Source organism: Eleginops maclovinus, chromosome 19, assembly GCF_036324505.1.
Source record: "Eleginops maclovinus isolate JMC-PN-2008 ecotype Puerto Natales chromosome 19, JC_Emac_rtc_rv5, whole genome shotgun sequence".
In the NCBI taxonomy this organism is placed as follows: domain Eukaryota; kingdom Metazoa; phylum Chordata; class Actinopteri; order Perciformes; family Eleginopidae; genus Eleginops; species Eleginops maclovinus.
The window spans coordinates 13,445,935-13,463,000 of record NC_086367.1 but is presented as its reverse complement, the minus strand read 5'-3'; the positions used below and the strand labels follow the sequence as shown (position 1 = coordinate 13,463,000).

The following is a 17,066-nucleotide window of genomic DNA, read 5'->3' as shown; positions in this document are numbered from 1 at the left end:
TGCTTTTTAAAAAAAGTTTAGTTGAAGAATAGCATTGGAATGATTGAAACCAATCTCATATGGTAACTGTCTGGTAAATTCAAGGCTTACGCTTGCAGTTAGCTTAACATGGATACAAAATCCCAAATGGAAAAACAGTTAGCCTGGGGGGTGCCAAAGGTAATATAGCTTTAGAAAGAAGTAACTGCCACTAAGTCACTGCCAAAGATAAGTCTGGCACAAAAGCAGTGTTGTTTTTTTGTTGTCAAAACTTTATAAACAATAGTTTTTAGAGATGCTTAGAAATATGCTTTAGCATTTAAGGCAACAAGGCTGGGTTAGCTGTTAGCTAGCTGTTTTCCAGTCTTCGAGCAAAAGTAGCTAGCTTATAATGGCTGTCTCAGTAAGCTGGTCACACTGCGTAACTTTCAAAACATTTATTCACTGGTATGGTCTCCACAGTGATCATACAGAGCACACAACTCCCCAAGTGGTAAGCTTTTAATTTATTGTAATTTCCAGCTGTGTCTCATCCTCCTCCACGTCGCCTAGGAGAAGAAAACGTCTGGCGTCTGACTGTTTGGTCTTGGCGCTCCTTTTGACAGAGCTAATGGATGTCCTGGCAAAGTCTGTAGCTTGCTCACATTGATTTTATTTAAATGTATTTTAGAAAATGCAAAGCGATGGAGAAATGAATTCATTGGGTTATTCAGTTGAATTTAGTGCATATTCACAGCAAAACGATGTGTTTATTTTCAAGTTCTGATTTGTTGTAGTGCTTGTTGAGTAAGCTTCAGAAACGTTGGTTGTTCCAGTGGAGGTCTTCTCAACGTACTTTTTGTATTCTCATTTGAGTCTGAAAGTACTCCCTTTCTTCCCTCTGACTTTGTTTATATAGCTGGAAATATGTGTCGAGGTTTGAAGGTTGAGCCCCTCGGAGCCTTTTTTGTTTGTTTACTTATGAAAGTAATTTTTTTGTTAAGGGATGTTTTCATAATTTGCATCGTGGTGAAACGTTTAAAACCATCATGTGGTATTGTTCCCTTTATGTTCATGTGTGGTACACTGTTCCTGGGTTTTTAACCGTGTAATTGACAAGTTGATCTTTTTTTTTTTTTTTAAAGGTTCAGGGAATGAGCGGGGGAGGAGACAGATTGTTTTTTTACTCAGCTCCATACCCACCATTTCTGTTTTTTTTAGTTTCCAGTTTCACCCGACTTCTTTCCGTCGGGTTTTATTCATGACCTCCATCTGGAAATAATATATGTTCATGAAAACAAGCCATCAGCAATTTTAGGGAAGAGTTCTGTGTGTGTGCGAAAGCAGGGAGGGGGACATTAGGGCCTCTTCTCCAGGGTTCAGGCTCCACCAATGTAGCAGTGTTAGTGCAGTGAGAAAGACATGTATGAGTAAACTAAGAACCAAAGCACCCATCATCCTCTCTTAAAATCCTGCTGCAATGCATTTGTGGTCTGGCTAAAGTCTTTGATTCAAATGCAAAGTTAGTCATCAAATACAAGAAACCGCAGCTGCTGCTGGGAGAAATTATGTGTCAGGCAGGTCTTTGGCAGAATGTTTGACCTTGGCTCAGCCTAAAAATATGCATTAACTCAGTGAAAGCCTGCATAGTTCGGCAGGAAAGAAGATCTGGCTTGTGCTTGAGTTGCTCACAGGAGCGTATGCAGCCTGTGACGGGAGAGATAGAGCAGATATTCACTCGACTCCGGGTTCACAGAACACCTCTGTGCCTGTCTGCCGCCTTGGCTGCGGTACATAGGAGACCAGCCGGTCACACCTGAGAGCCTCTGAAGAGTAGCCAGACATTTAGCCGGCCCGTCCCGAGCACAGAGGCCTCTTAGTTTGCAGGTCGCTGTCTGTATATCTAACTAACTATTTGCCTGTCTGCCTGGAGCTGATACAATCTCTTTTAGAGCTATAATGGCTTTAGCAGGCCCTGAAGGAGAGAGAGCAAGTAGGTGTGTGTGAGGAGAGGTTTTCATTTCTGCCTGTCTGCGTTGGGGGGGGGGGTGGCCGGATCATGTTTTAAAAGCCCTGAAGTTAACCCCAGTCAAAAGGTTTATGCTTACCACTAAAGCCACAGAGGCATCTTGAAAGGTGTAATAGCTCAGCATTGTATCCAGTGACATCTCCATGGACCCACTGCATAGCTTCCTGGTGTAAAGTGAAACTGCAGTGCTGTGCAATTTGCCTGAAAATTGAGCCTATGTTTAAAAAAAACTAAACAGTTCAGAGCCAGCTTTTAAACATTATTAATTATACCAGTGTTTTCTCTCCAATGAATGTCTGGAGCCACACTGGGATGGAATTGCAAAACCTTTTTTTGGTTATGAGATCCCCACATGTTCTCCTGCCCTGCATTCCCTCCCACTGCAACACAGCAGCAGTCTGGGTCATTTTTCTTTTGAACCTTCCCCCACTTCCCCCACCTCTCTTCCTCAGCAGTCCATCCATCATACAGAGTCTCTGGAACCTCCTTTCACCCCACCCATGCTCCCCTGTTGCTGCCGCTGCCCTCCCTCTCTTTATTAAACGCTCCTTCAGGCCAAAAACTCCACAGTTTTACTATTAATTTTAGCCTCCTCCGCTGCTGTTAAATTGTTCCACTCCATACATAGCTTCTACCCTCCATCAGTGTCCTCCTCCTGCCAATCTTCCACTGCCCCCGTCTTCTTTCCAAGTCACAGCCCACAACTGCTGTGAAGCATCTGGAGTTTCCCCCGTCTTTCAACCGGCTGAGACCTGAGGGCAGGGCTGCCGAGGATCAGGATCTGTGTGTGTGTGTTGCTGAGTGAAACTGCTGTTCAAATCAAAGTGCCTGCCTTTTGTTGCGGGCTCTGGAATCCCCTCCGTCACACCTCGGCCGTTTCTCAGCAGGGGGACCCACTGCCCCCGGCCAGAGGAAGACTTCCTTCTTTACAGTTAATCCTCTACCGGAAATACACCAAGACCCCTCTCTGAGGCAAACAATTGTACACAATGCATTTCTTTGAGGACTCTTGATTTGATAAGCTTTTCCGACTTATTCAAACACAACCCTTAATTTGCACACAACATTTGACCTTTTCATTTTACGCACAATTAACAACCACACTTCTCATTAATCTTGTTAAACTCTTAATGACTCTTTGCAACAAAATAGCACATGTACGCATGCCAGATGAGGAAAACTGCAATTAATCAGAATCCTAAAATAATGATATCTTTCTTTTGTTATTTGCTATACTGCTTTCTCTTCAGCTTTTTTATGTGTTACCAGATATCTGGTAGAATAGATGTCGGATTCAGTATACGGCATGTCCTGTAATTGTATGTGTAATAGGCAAACATATTAGCCATGACAGGGAATATAAAATGAACTTACTTTAATTGCTTTCTGTCTTGTTTGATACAATGCAGCGCAGCTTCAGTTGCATTGTGCAGGTTGTTAAACCTGTAGAGAGCTGTGAAGAGAGCTCTTTGCCACAAGTCCCCAATTAGGGTTCTGCCCACACAGCCATAAAACAGTTAGGGGAATCATTCTGAGGCCGTTAGATTTAACGCTATTAAGAGTTCATTAGTACCTGCATACACAACTGCTGCTGCAATGGGAGGATCATTAACATAGACCTGTTAAAGAAGGCTAGAGGCCTTTTCACTCATATTAACTTAATGCTCCATTTTTGCATTCACCTATAGAGGCACTAACTAAAAAATATATATTCACTCTTTTTTTTGTCTTTCATGCAGTGTGAGAAGAGCTCCTTAAAATTGGTTGGAATGAGACTGTCCAGAAAAACATCCCTTTGTGCAGGCTGCAGCTAAAATAGCAACATGTTCACAGTTTTATTTGAAAGTAATGGAGTACCACCAGATCAAATATAGTGGTTTTAGTTCAAATTATTAGTAGCATTATCACCTTGGAAACTTTTTATTGAACAAAAAGTTGCTAACTGTTAAAATGAAATCATCAATTGTTATGCCTAAATGATGAATATATCGGGGATTTTTCACCCAAAACATAAATCACAGGACTGAATGTTTAGCATTTTACACATAAAAACACAAATATTTCAACGCTTGTCGATTCACAACGTCTTGTCAAACTGAAATATAAAAACAGACACCATCAATCTAAACTGCTGGCATAAATGAAACCACTCTGTGTGCAATGCAAAATGGAATAAGCTGATAAAACAAACACATGAACGAGTAATGTTTCCAGTAATATATAGTAAGTAGTAAAATATCAAATAAATGAAGAAGGCACACAGCAAAGAATGTATTCAACTGAGTAGAGTACATCTTATATAAACCACACCTAATTAACTGTAGAGAGCACAGAATAAATAAACACCGGGGCACTGAGCGGATGTGAACTGAAGAAAGTGGAAGCATCTTGTTGAGAGAGACAGACACAGGGGAGGGGAGAGAAAGAAAAACATCTGTAGAAAGAGAGAGCGGTTTAGCAAGAGGTCGACAGAGACAATGATGAAGAGAGATAAACTGAAGAGAAAGGGCAATGCATTAAAGCGGCCACCATGACAAAACGCAGTGCAGTTATTACTTCCACTTTGATGTCACTTGTTGTTACTTTGTTGTTACAGGCAGTGTTGGTAGCTTCTTTATGTGATTTATCAAAGGAAACATACACGGTTGACTGTCAACAACTGCAGATAGACCTACTAACTTCAGCAAGTGTAAATGTTCTGTCATTTTTAAGAATCTACCAAACATGATCCACAAGGATCCACATAAAGTCCCATTTTGGTGTTTTTAAATATGTTAGACCTCTTGTCTTCTGACCATCTGTTAAATTCATATAAAAAGGTACTTCTTTCTTTCTTTTTACCATCTTATACCATTCCTTTTACAGCTGTTAGTGCTTTTTACTATATTTCTGTGTAGTTTGGACATTGGGTGTTCCTATCACTCTCTTCTAAAGCATATTATCATTCTTGTTATTGTAATATAGGCTTTTAAAAAAATTAATTGACTAAACTAATTAGCCTGTGTGGTGTTGGTATAATCTCCTGTATGTGAGCCCAGATATTAAAGTATCCAGGTTATTACAACGGCCATAAATATGTTCCCGAATGTCCAGCTTTAGCCTGACTTGGGTTCTCCAGTGCAGGTAAACATAGCATTGTTTATAGAAAATGCAAGATACGTCCTAATAAACTCATATTAAACCACTTTACAATGTAATTAAGCATCATTTGGGCACCATTTTGGACACTCTGGGGTATATTACCTCAGCCGAAGTAATTGCATGCCATCATTAGCAAGAAAAACAGTCACAGGGGTAGATGGTCCACTTTCTGTTTGCCAGAGCGAGAGGGGTCGAGGGGTCTTTATGGGGTGAAGGTTTAGGTTTTGTTTGCAAAAGGGCCTTCAGGCTCTTTTGCAAACAAGAGCTAGAGATCAAACATCAAAGCTGTTCCTGGTGTGAAGGCTGGGGTGCTGTGCTGAGTTGGGGGTGGTCACTGACAGGACAGATAACAGAGCAAGAAACCCTCCAACATCTCATCCCCTGTGTACTCTCAAAATCTCAAGATAACCCATGTCACTGGCACTAAGTCTTAACCTCTGACACTGTTCCTGCTGGACACGCCTGACCCCACTCAGTCACATGCTGGACCTCTCCCTCGTGATAATCCACCCAGTCAAGTGACAAAGGGTCAGCTGAGTAAGCTGAAAAGTAATTCAGAAATGAGGGGTTTGGAAAGGTTGGCGACAAGCTTAAGTATGTTCTGAGGAACATTTGTGCACTCAAGTGGGCCAGTAATCTGTACAGCATTACGAAGTGCCTGGCGAGCACTTTCCTTTGTCTCCTCCGTTATGAAAAGGCTTTAGAAAGAAAGACAAAGCTGGCTGCGAAATTTGGATTTCCCTGCTTTTTCTCCTACATGGATTATTCTTAATGAAGCGTCTTAACTTCTTGTCTCTCCACCAGAGAGAAAATCTTTCTGTTTTACTGCTTTCCTACCCGTCTGTTTGAGTTTTGTAGAAATTGGCAGCAGAAGCAAATGCTCGGAAACTTGGCCTCCGGCCTATTTATTAGAAATAAAACAGACCATTGAGATTAAGTTTAGCTGTCAGAATTGCAGTCTTTAGAACAAAGTCACTTGACCCTGGACATTTCTTGGTATCCAGGCCACTTGAGTAATTTAAGACAACAAAGGATTTCTCCTGATGTGAACAAGCTAGCATTCAATGAGACACACGCGCCACCTAGAGGAAACAAGAGCTAGTGCGGCCAAAACAATAACTGCCATTCTGTAATATACCAGGGATTGGCTGACCTGTCTCTCAAGGGATAAGAAATGTAACTGTGTTTTCTGTTACAGGCTCTTAAGAATAAGGAGAAAATAATACTGGAAAAGAAACATTTAATGGTGAGTTTGTTCTGCCTTCCTGTTGAAAGTGAAAAGGCTGAGTAAAACATTTAAATAAGTGTAAATGTAAAAAAGCTTTCCTTTTAATTGTACGGCATGTGTTGTATATATGAGAAGCGTGTGTAATAATGTCTAAGAAGGCCTGCCATATCTCAGGGAAACATAACCCCATGGCAGGATTGTTTGTTACAAATTTAGTATCCAATAGCACAGTGTGTGATGTTTGATTGGCATATCCACTGGCCACTGGTCAGATTGTTGAGTGAGGGAGAGAGAGGGGGGAAGACAGGATAAAGAAAGTGAAGTAAGCTAAACAGAGAGGGAGTGTGTGGCAGTGTAGAGCCTAAAACAGAGTTTCACCAGAGATACTGTAGTTAAAACAAGCAGGCACCGATTCAAAAGAAGCAACAGGCTGCCAAGAGAAGAAACTGTCCTGATCTTCTTCTCTCTCTGGCCATGTCTGACTGTGAGGGGCTCCCAACGGGTAAGAGAAAACAAAGAGTAATTACTCTCACGTCTGTGTTCAAGAGAGATAGATGAGGTGCTTATCGGTGCATACATGCTTGTGTTGTCTTCACTGCAGTGTAACAACTGAAGCTATCCAACAAGTTAAACTCTGATGCAATAACCAGGAGTCTGTGTCGTAGTTAACATTTCACTGTTGTTTACTGAAGATTCCAGCATTACATGGCAGAGTGAAAACTGCAACAAAACAAAGTTTGACATTTTTTAACATAAAGTTCAGCTTCACATGAAGTCTTATGAAATATCCTTGTAAATACATGTAAATAAAAACGATCTTTTAAGACTATTATTACCTTCTCTTTTCAACTTTAAACTTAACTTAATCTATCAATTATTTAACTTAACAATGAGTTTTACTTACGACTTTGCTTCTAGCATCTTTCACGGTCAGGAATTCTTAAGTATTAACTGTTTTCAACAGATAGGAACTGAGTGGGAAGTAACTGATGACAAGGCAGGAAGTGGTAAGGAAGTTACAGGAAATTGTATCAAAGTAAAAGTTTGTATTCTTTCTCAATGTGTCAAAATAAAAGTCAAAATATATCGCCCTAATGGCGACACACTCCCCGCTGTGACCACTGTGAGGTCACTATACTAGCATGAACATTACATTCAACTAAGATCTACAACTGAAACATCAGTTCTTATGAAGAAGCAAAACCGTTTCCGTCACTGGTCTAAGGTAAGTCTTTGGTTGGCCTTGGTTTGCTGTCTTTAGTTCCACCTTACGGACTCTTCCATCTGTTCCTGGAATAGCCTTTGTGACCACTGCCAAAGGCCAGTTGTTGCGGGCAGCTTGGTTGTCTTTGAGGAGGACGATGTCACCGTCTTGCAGGTTCTGGTGGGACCTTGTCCATTTCTTGCGGCTTTGTAAGGTTGACAGGTACACTTGTCTCCAACGGTTCCAGAACAAGTTGGATAATGCTTGTACTTGTCTCCACTGCTTCGTGAGGAGGTCTCTGCCTGTGAAGTCACCTGGAGGTGGTGGGACGCCCACTTTCTGCGTTAACAGCATCGATGGTGTGAGGATGAATGGATTCTCGGGATCATTCGATACTGGAACTAGTGGTCTTGCGTTCAGAATTGCTGTCACTTCTGCCATTAGTGTGCACAGAACATCATGAGTTAGGCGAGTGCTGTGTTCGCGGAGCGTCGAATCCAGGATTCTTCGGGCTAACCCAATGAGGCGCTCCCATGAACCCCCCATGTGTGAGGCATGAGGCGGGTTAAACACCCAGGAGCATCCTTGATGTTGCAGATACCTCTGCACTGTGCTGTCTGGTTGATCTGCACTCAGCCCAAGTTCTTTGCAAGCCCCAATGAAATTTGTGCCGCAGTCTGACCTCAGTTGTTTGGCTGGTCCTCTTATGGCAAAGAAACGCCTCAATGCGTTTATGCAGCTTGAGGTGTCCATTGAGGTAATCACCTCGATGTGAACTGCCCTGGAGCTCATGCAGCAGAATAGTATGGCCCAGCACTTGCTCTGAGGTTGTGTCCCTCTGGTGCGTCTGGTGGAGACGTGCCAGGGTCCGAAGACATCCAGTCCCACATACGTGAAGGGAGGGCAGGTTGTAAGGCGTTCTGTGGGCAAATCTGCCATTTTTTGTTCCTGCATCCGTCCTCTAAGTCTGCGACAGGTGATGCACTTGTGAATAGTTGAGTTAACGAGCCGCTTGCCTCCCAGGATCCAGAGCCCAGCAGCTCGTACAGCACCTTCTGTTAACTGGCGACCCTGATGCTTTACTTGGGCATGGTGGTATCTGGTGAGAAGCAAGGACACATGGTGTTCTTTTGGGAGAATGACAGGATTCTTTTGTTCAATGGACACATCTGCATTCTTCAGTCTGCCTCCAAGGCAGAGGAGGTCATCCTGTAAGACTGGGTTGAGAGAGCGTAGGCAGCTGCTTAACGGAACTTGCTTTCCTCTCTCCAGAGCTTCAAATTCCTTCACAAAGGTATTCCTCTGAACAGCTCTGATGATGACTTCTCTTGCTTGGGAAAGCTCATCCACTGAACGAGGTAAGTCACAGTGATGCCATCCCTTGCACTTGCCTGTCGGAGTGCTGAAGGATCTCCCTATATGAATAAGGAGTGCGATGGCTCGTTGGAGAGTGTCGAATGTGGAGAACCTTTCAAAGCGCTCTGTGCTGAGAACTTTCCCTTGTAGATCAGTAATGTAGCTCTTCACCGCTGGACGGACCTCCGCATCTGACTCTGGTGAGACTATGCTGAATGACTGAGGTATGACTGAGGCAGGGTCCGGCTGAACAGAGGGCTTGCGCAGGAAGGTTGGTCCGTTGAACCACATTGTCTTTGTGAGGTGTGCTGCTGGGACCGACCGCGACGCCAGGTCAGCCGGATTGTCTTCGGTGTTCACGTAGTGCCATTGTTCAGGGATGGTAGACTGGCGTATACGCTGGACCCGATTATGGACGTACACATAGAACCGTCTGGACTGGTTGTAAATGTATCCAAGGACAACTTTGCTATCAGTGTAGAACTTTGTGGCATCCAGCTTTAGATCCAGTTCATCCTGAATCAGCTCAGCTATTTCCACTGCTAAGACTGCTGCACACAGTTCAAGTCTGGGAATGGTCGGGTCTGATTGAGGGGCAAGTTTGGCTTTTGCCATGACAAATCCCACGTCTACTGTGTCTTCTTGGATGGCTTTCAGGTAGGCTACGGCACCAATGGCCTTCACAGATGCATCGCTAAAGACGTGGAGTTCTACTCGCTCAGCCTTGGCTGGGCAGATGCCTGTGTACATCCTAGGTATATGAAAGTGCCTCAAGTCTTGAAGCGAGTTTCTCCAAGCTTCCCACTTGCCTAACTTATCTTCAGGCAATGGGGTGTCCCACTCCGATGTCTCAGAATTCAACTCTCTGAGAAGACCCCTGCCTTGGATCGTAACTGGAGCCAGAAACCCTAAAGGGTCGAAGACACTGTTCACCATTGAAAGAACCCCTCGACGGGTGAATGGTTTGGTGTCGGTTGACACAGAGAAGGTGAATGTGTCACTTGCTATTTCCCACAGGAGCCCCAAGCTGCGTTGGGTGGGTGACTCATCTCCACTGAGGTCTACATCCCTTTTGGCTTGTACGCAGTCCTCACTTGGGAAGGCTTCCAAGACAGCCTGACTGTTTGAGACAAATTTGTGGAGCCTCAAGTTAGACTCAGCAAGTGAGGCTTGAGTCCTATGAAGCAGCCCAATAGCCTCTGCATCAGTTGGGACAGAACAGAGGCCGTCATCAACATAAAAGTGCCGTTCGACGAAGTTGACTGTGTCTGTTCCATATTTTTCTGCGCCATCTCTGATGGCTCTTCTGAGCCCATAGATCGACACTGCAGGAGATGGGCTGTTCCCGAAAACATGAACTTTCATTCTGTAGTCAATGACCTCGTTGGCTACGTTGTTGTCCTTGAACCATAAGAATCGCAGGTAGTTTCTGTGCTTTTCGTCCACAAGGAAGCAGTAAAACATTTGTTGAATGTCTGCCATCACAGCGACCTTGTCCTTTCGGAACCGCATGAGCACTCCTAGAAGGGTGTTGTTCAGATCCGGTCCAGTCAAGAGCACGTTATTCAAGGAGATCCCAGACTGTTGGGCACTTGAATCAAACACTACCCTGATTTGATCGGGTTTCTGTGGGTGATACACGGCAAAGCTTGGTAAATACCAGCACTCTTCTTCTCTTAGCTCTGGTGCCACCTCAGCATGGTTGTTTTTCAGCAGTTTACCTATAAATTCCACGTATTGCTGTTGCATTTCTGGCTTTCTTTTGAATTGGCGTTGGAGTGAGCCAAACCGCTTGAGTGCTTGCTCGCGGTTGTTGGGAAGCTGTTGCCTAGGTAGTCTGAACGGCAATGGAGCAACCCAGCTGTGTGAATCGTTTCTGTAGACGTCTTTGTCCATCATTTTGAGGAAAGTTTCATCTTCGATTGAAGGTGCTAGCTTATTGTCCTGTTCCGTGCAGTCAAACACATTTTGACCCAGACTGTGTTCCTTAGCTCTGGGTGGTAAGGCACTGTTTCCTGGCAGTCTGTCGTGAAGTTCCTCTTTAATGTGCAAAAGGCTTGTGCATGGCTGGAAGAGTGAGGGCCGATGACAGTCGACCATGGCCGTCTGGAAGGAACTGACGTTCGGCTTGTGTGTGCTCCCTAGACAGACTTCTCCGACCAGCACCCAGCCTAAGTCAAGGCGTTGTGCGAAGGGTGCATTGGCGGGGCCATTTATTTGTTCCCTTACTTTGTGTGCTCTGATTGCGTCTCTCCCTAGCAGCAGGAGGATTTCAGCAGTGGGGTCCAGCTTTGGGATGTGTTCTGCTACCTTTGACAGGTGAGGCTGATGCAGAGCGGCATTTGGTGTGGGAATTTCAGACCGATTATCAGGTAAGTCATTACACTCAGTGAGTGGTGGTAAGGGAATCCTAACTTTTCCATTGAGGGACTCCACGATAAAATCTGATGCCCTTCTGCCGAAAGTGTCTACTATACCAGAACATGTTTTCAGTTGGTAAGGATATGGCTTAGTGTGGATGTCAAACTTGTCAAAGAAACTGGACTTGGCCAACGATCGGTTGCTTTGGTCGTCTAACACGACGTAGGCCTTGATGGCTTCCTCTGGGTGGTCTTTCTGGTACACTCTTGCCAGGCATATCTTGGAGCATGACCGTCCGACTTGTCCTGTACCACATACTGCTGTGCAGCTTGCGCTAACCTCACTGGTGTCGTTTACCTCTTCTCCCTCCCCGCCATGCTGTGGCGAGGTCAGAGGAGTCGTGAGGTGCGGTGCTGGTCCTGGGTGCATAGCTGAGATATGTCGGGTGCTGTCACACTCAAAACACTTAACAATTGTAGTGCAGTCCTTTGCCATATGGTTGGTTGAGCTACAGCACTTAAAGCAGATTCCGTTTTCTTTCAGAAATACCTTTCTGTCATCAAGAGTTTCGGCTCTGAAGGCTTTGCACTTCTTCAGTGGGTGGGGTTTTGCATGTATTGGGCAGATCTTACTCGGATCACTAGAGACATTTGACTCTGTGGGAGTGACATTGATCTTGTGAACTGCAATGGGTTTCTTGAAGGTTTTAGGAAAGGCACCTTCAGCTCTGACAGATGACATTGTGGTGGTATTTAAAAAGGCAAAGCTAGGGTCATTTCTCTTCTTGGCCTCATAGCATATGAGTTTCGTGAAGTAATCAAACGGTGGGAACCGTCCTCCATTTGCTTCTTTATACTTAGAACCGGCCGAGATCCATTTTTCCTGGAGTCCATAAGGCAGCTTGGTCACTATGGGTTCAATTCCGCGTGTCGTGTCCAGGTAGGACAGGCCTGGTAAGTAGCCATCTTCTTTAGCACACTGCACTTCCATAAGCAGGTCAGCTAGCTCTCGTAGCTTCAGATTTTCCTTGGCTGAGACTCTGGGAAATGCATCCAGTCGGGTAAAGAGGGCCTTTTCAATCACCTCTGGGGCTGCATAACACTCCTGAAGACGTTCCCAAGCTTTCCCCAGTGCTATTTGTGGACTTGCTATGTGCACTGCACGGAGACGTTTCACCTGGTTGCTGGACTCTTTTCCAAGCCATCGCGTCATCAAGTCCAATTCCTCAGTGGCTGTGAGACCAAGTCCTTGAGTGGCATTTTTGTATGATGACAGCCAAGCACGATAATTTTCAGGTTTATCATCAAACTCGTACAAACTTGTATTCACTAGGTCACGCCGAGCTAAATATTGTGCCAGGTGTTCAGTTGCAGGCATACTTTGAGTATTTGTTGGCTGGGGGTTGAAGGATGGAGCTCCAATATTCAAGTCACTGATCTGCGAGGTAAGAGTCTTGGGAATAACCCGCGGACCTTCTCGGGTAAATGGATTCTGGCTGACTGACTCTTTGGCTGCTGGTGGCGCATAGTCTAAGTCATAGTCTGTAAAATCCACATTGTTTGTGCTGTCGTATGAAAAAACAGGCGGCTGATGGCGTGAAACAAAGGGGTTGTTCGGGCTATAACTGAGAGTGGCATAGGTAATTGGTTGAGTTGGTGGCGAACTAGCCTTCATGGCTGTTTGTTGGACGGAGTTAGTGGAATGGAAGCGAGTTTGGATGTATTCACTTGTCCGTTCAAGTTTGCTTTGTTCTGTTGAATTTGTTTCATCCAGCACAATATAATTGTTGCTTCCTGAAACTGCTGATTCCCAGACAGCTGCTACGGCTTCAGCTTCTGCTGCTTCACGGCAGATGGCTAGTGTTTCAGCCTCAGTCTCTTTTTTCACTTTTTCTATCCTAGCTTTGGCTTCTTGCTCAGCATATTCGGCACGCACTTTAGTAGCTGCTGCTTTTGCTCGTGCACGAAGTAAAGCATTGGTTGATGAGGCAGATGAATGAAAGCTGCTTCCACTTTTTCCTGATTTATTAGATGTAGTTTCCATCTTGACTCGTTATTCAATGCTAACTTCTCAGTCTTTTCACTGTGTTGTCTTCACTGCAGTGTAACAACTGAAGCTATCCAACAAGTTAAACTCTGATGCAATAACCAGGAGTCTGTGTCGTAGTTAACATTTCACTGTTGTTTACTGAAGATTCCAGCATTACATGGCAGAGTGAAAACTGCAACAAAACAAAGTTTGACATTTTTTAACATAAAGTTCAGCTTCACATGAAGTCTTATGAAATATCCTTGTAAATACATGTAAATAAAAACGATCTTTTAAGACTATTATTACCTTCTCTTTTCAACTTTAAACTTAACTTAATCTATCAATTATTTAACTTAACAATGAGTTTTACTTACGACTTTGCTTCTAGCATCTTTCACGGTCAGGAATTCTTAAGTATTAACTGTTTTCAACAGATAGGAACTGAGTGGGAAGTAACTGATGACAAGGCAGGAAGTGGTAAGGAAGTTACAGGAAATTGTATCAAAGTAAAAGTTTGTATTCTTTCTCAATGTGTCAAAATAAAAGTCAAAATATATCGCCCTAATGGCGACACAATGCTTGTTATTAGTTCAGATTTGTGTCTGCGTATGTTTGTATGTTAAAGGGGAGGTGGTCTATCCGGCCCATCCTGTTTTACCCTGAGCCCTCCACTGGGACAGCTCACCCAGGAGGTATTCAACTGCAGAGAGGAACTGGTTCAGTTTGGGCCCTTATATGGAGACTTGGAGAGAATTTCCCCTATGGTTTCATGAACATTATGCTAAATGACACTGCAGACATTTTTATCAGAGATTTGTAGAGAGCAGGGAAATGAGAGGGAAAGTTTGCATGGGTGGAGGAGGTAGTAGTGTCTTTAACAGTGTCCATGTGAGAAATATTTGTAGACGCAACAGAGCTGCATGTGACTTCAATTTTCCACGATATGGAGGAAAATTATATAAAGATGTGTTGTTTACAGAGGTGGGATAATATAATTGTATTGCAAGTCACAAGTGAGTCTCAAGTCGTTGCACTCATGTCCCTTATTGACACTGACCTCAACTTTTAGTTTCAAGTCCCTAACAAAGTCAATTTGACCTGCATGTTTTGCATAGTGCAATAGGGGTTTTTTTTACCACCAAGAACACAATGTGTTAGCTAAATAATATTTAGTTCTCTCCTGCAACTTGATTTGATGCTGTCGGATTGGTGCAAACAAAGTGGATTTGGGGAATTAAGGTCATTGGTGTTAAAGTCCAGGCTGAGTTGCAGGTCTTTCGTATTTTCTCAATTTGGCACTCTGTGTGCTCAAGTCCAAGTCATGTGACACAAGCCCACACCTTTGGTTGTGTGTGTCAGCATGACGTGTATCTGCAGCTAAGCATTTAAATGAAGGGTAATTTCCCATAAGTGAGAGAAACTGAAGCCCTAAGTATAACAGTCAGTTATAAATAGAAAAAACGTCCCCTTGTCTTGTTCACTCACTCACTCTCTTCTTCATCCCTCTCATATCTCCCTGTCCTTTTATCTTCTCTTTTGCCCATGTCATTTCCTCTCTGGCTTTGTCCATGCGTGATTCCCTTCTCAGATTAATCAAACATGACTCAGCAGGATGAAAAACAGTTAAATGTTGTCAATTACAGAGGCAGCAGCCCTGGCAACATCTGCAAAGGGAGTGCTTATTACATTTGATTGGCTGCTGACCACACCTCCATTATCTAGAATATCATACTTTAATGGATTTGCCAGGAAATTACATTTAAAACTGAAAGCTAAATCACTGTAATTTATTTACTGGGCACAGAAGGTCTTCAACCCAACACAACATGGTAGACATTGTAATTTCAAAGAGTCAAACCCAGTGTCTTCAGCTTTATACTACATTTATTTTATTTTGCACACACTAAAATACTGTATGTTTTTCCCCAGGAAACTAAGACTAAAAACATTAATATTGGCTGTGCAGGTGGATGTTACTGTATACCAAAGTAAAACCTATATGTACATACAGTTAGTTCCTATTATTGACTTTCAGGCATAATAGAAACTAGATAGCAGCAGTTTAGTATATGCCCTGCAGGTGGCAGTATTAGCAAATGTAATGAATTGTGCTCCTGATAACAAGGTGAAGGAAATCATCAAAGGTCATGAAAATTGGGAAGTTAAATAGGAGATGAAGCTGCAAAAATGGATTTAATTAGATAAAACAATTGAAAGGAAAAGAAAGGGAGTAAGATGGATAGAAGGTAAGGAATAAGAAGAGAGACATGTGGGCAGGGGTGTTGAAGAGGCGATGTCTGTCTCCAAAGAGATCAATTTGGTGAAAGATGAAAAGCAGGCTGGCTGGTGTACGTCATATAACTGAGAAGTATGGAGGTATCAATAGAAGCTGACAGGTCTTGATGAGACACAAAACCATCAGCATCCAAGTGGGGCCCGTGTGTGTGTGTGTGTGTGTGTGTGTGTGTGTGTGTGTGTGTGTGTGTGTGTGTGTGTGTGTTTGAGTGGGTGTGTGTGTGTGTGTGTGTGTGTGTGTGTGTGTGTGTGTGTGTGTGTGTGCTAAAGTGATGAGAGAAAAGACACGTCATCATGGCATCATGTCCCTGCTGATGTCAGCCCTCCATATGTGCCCCAAATTTGAGGACAAGTATCTCTGGTAATGTTAAACCTATTCCATATGTAAACTGAGGGGAAATGGGTCATTTGACTCACAGGTTTGAGCACAGTCACCTGTAGTTTTGAGACAAACACACACACACACACACACACACACACACACACACACACACACACACACACACACACACACACACACACACACACACACACACACACACACATGCATTTGAGTAAACTCTGCAGCAGACGCCAGATTTCCTGAGCAGAGTTTATTTTAGACTGTATCGATCAGGGTGTTGCTGTGACTTTGAAAGGAACAGGAAAGGAGAGACAAGTGCAGGAAGAAACAGGAAAAATGCAGTACAGCAAAAGAAAACCATTAAATGAAACTATTTATTGTACAGTACATCTGTGTATAGGCTTGTACAGGGGGAAAGAGTAAAGCAGAGTTCTTGGTTGTTCAGGAAATGGGGGAAGGGTGTACATGGATGTTTCAGCGGCCAAGTCACATGTGATTAATGTTGTGGTCGCTTGAGAGAACACAGCCCTGCACACTACAGGATACACAGTGTGTGTCCATTAAACACACCGTAGCTCTGTTGGATTCTCATGGTAGTGATCAGGTGTATTAAATATATGGACCATTTTTCACAGTAGTAAAGGGTTGGCAAATTACAATGTCTCCCACTGACCTGCAAAGTGCTGCTTCCTGCTTTTTAATGGCTGTACACTTCACCCACTTTAGTATATTTGCATGTCTGCTGAATTACAACAATCCTGTTCCAATTCTGTCCAAAATATGACTCATTAACATATAGATTAGATCTAGAGAAGTCAGTGTGGTTTCTTGTTCCTCATTTCCATGGCATTATTAGTGTAAAGGCGAGGAGGTCAGTCAGAGGGGAAGGCGGTGGAAAGAACCATTAAACGTTGACACAGAAGCAATAAAGGCTTGAGTAATTCCCACAATGTGATTTGATATGGTGCCATGGTGTTATGAAAGTCATACTTTTGTGCAGAATAATACAGTAGTAGGTCCCCTTGACTGGCACATTGTCCATGTCAGAACAGAGTTTTCGTCTTTCTGTCCATGCTTATCTTTTCATGTCAGTCCTTTCACAGTGTCTGCTCGTAGCTCA

General features: G+C 43.5%; 1 protein-coding gene and 1 long non-coding RNA gene across 2 annotated transcripts in view; one reads left to right on the top strand and one right to left on the bottom strand.

The window, feature by feature from the left end:
- The first annotated feature begins 6,663 nt into the window (after positions 1 to 6,663).
- The window catches only part of eml1 (EMAP like 1), a 52,703-nt gene continuing 42,300 nt past the window's right edge, over positions 6,664 to 17,066 (top strand). Inside the window, exon 1 of the mRNA XM_063908846.1 lies at positions 6,664 to 6,858. Coding sequence (XP_063764916.1) covers positions 6,831 to 6,858 — 28 coding nt within the window. The 5' untranslated portion in view covers positions 6,664 to 6,830. The remainder of the gene's footprint in view (positions 6,859 to 17,066) is intronic.
- LOC134881925 (uncharacterized) lies at positions 13,165 to 13,874 on the bottom strand. Its single transcript, XR_010168092.1, has 2 exons — positions 13,683 to 13,874; positions 13,165 to 13,498 (listed from the first exon to the last, which is right to left on the bottom strand). It is a non-coding gene; the product is annotated as an uncharacterized LOC134881925 (long non-coding RNA).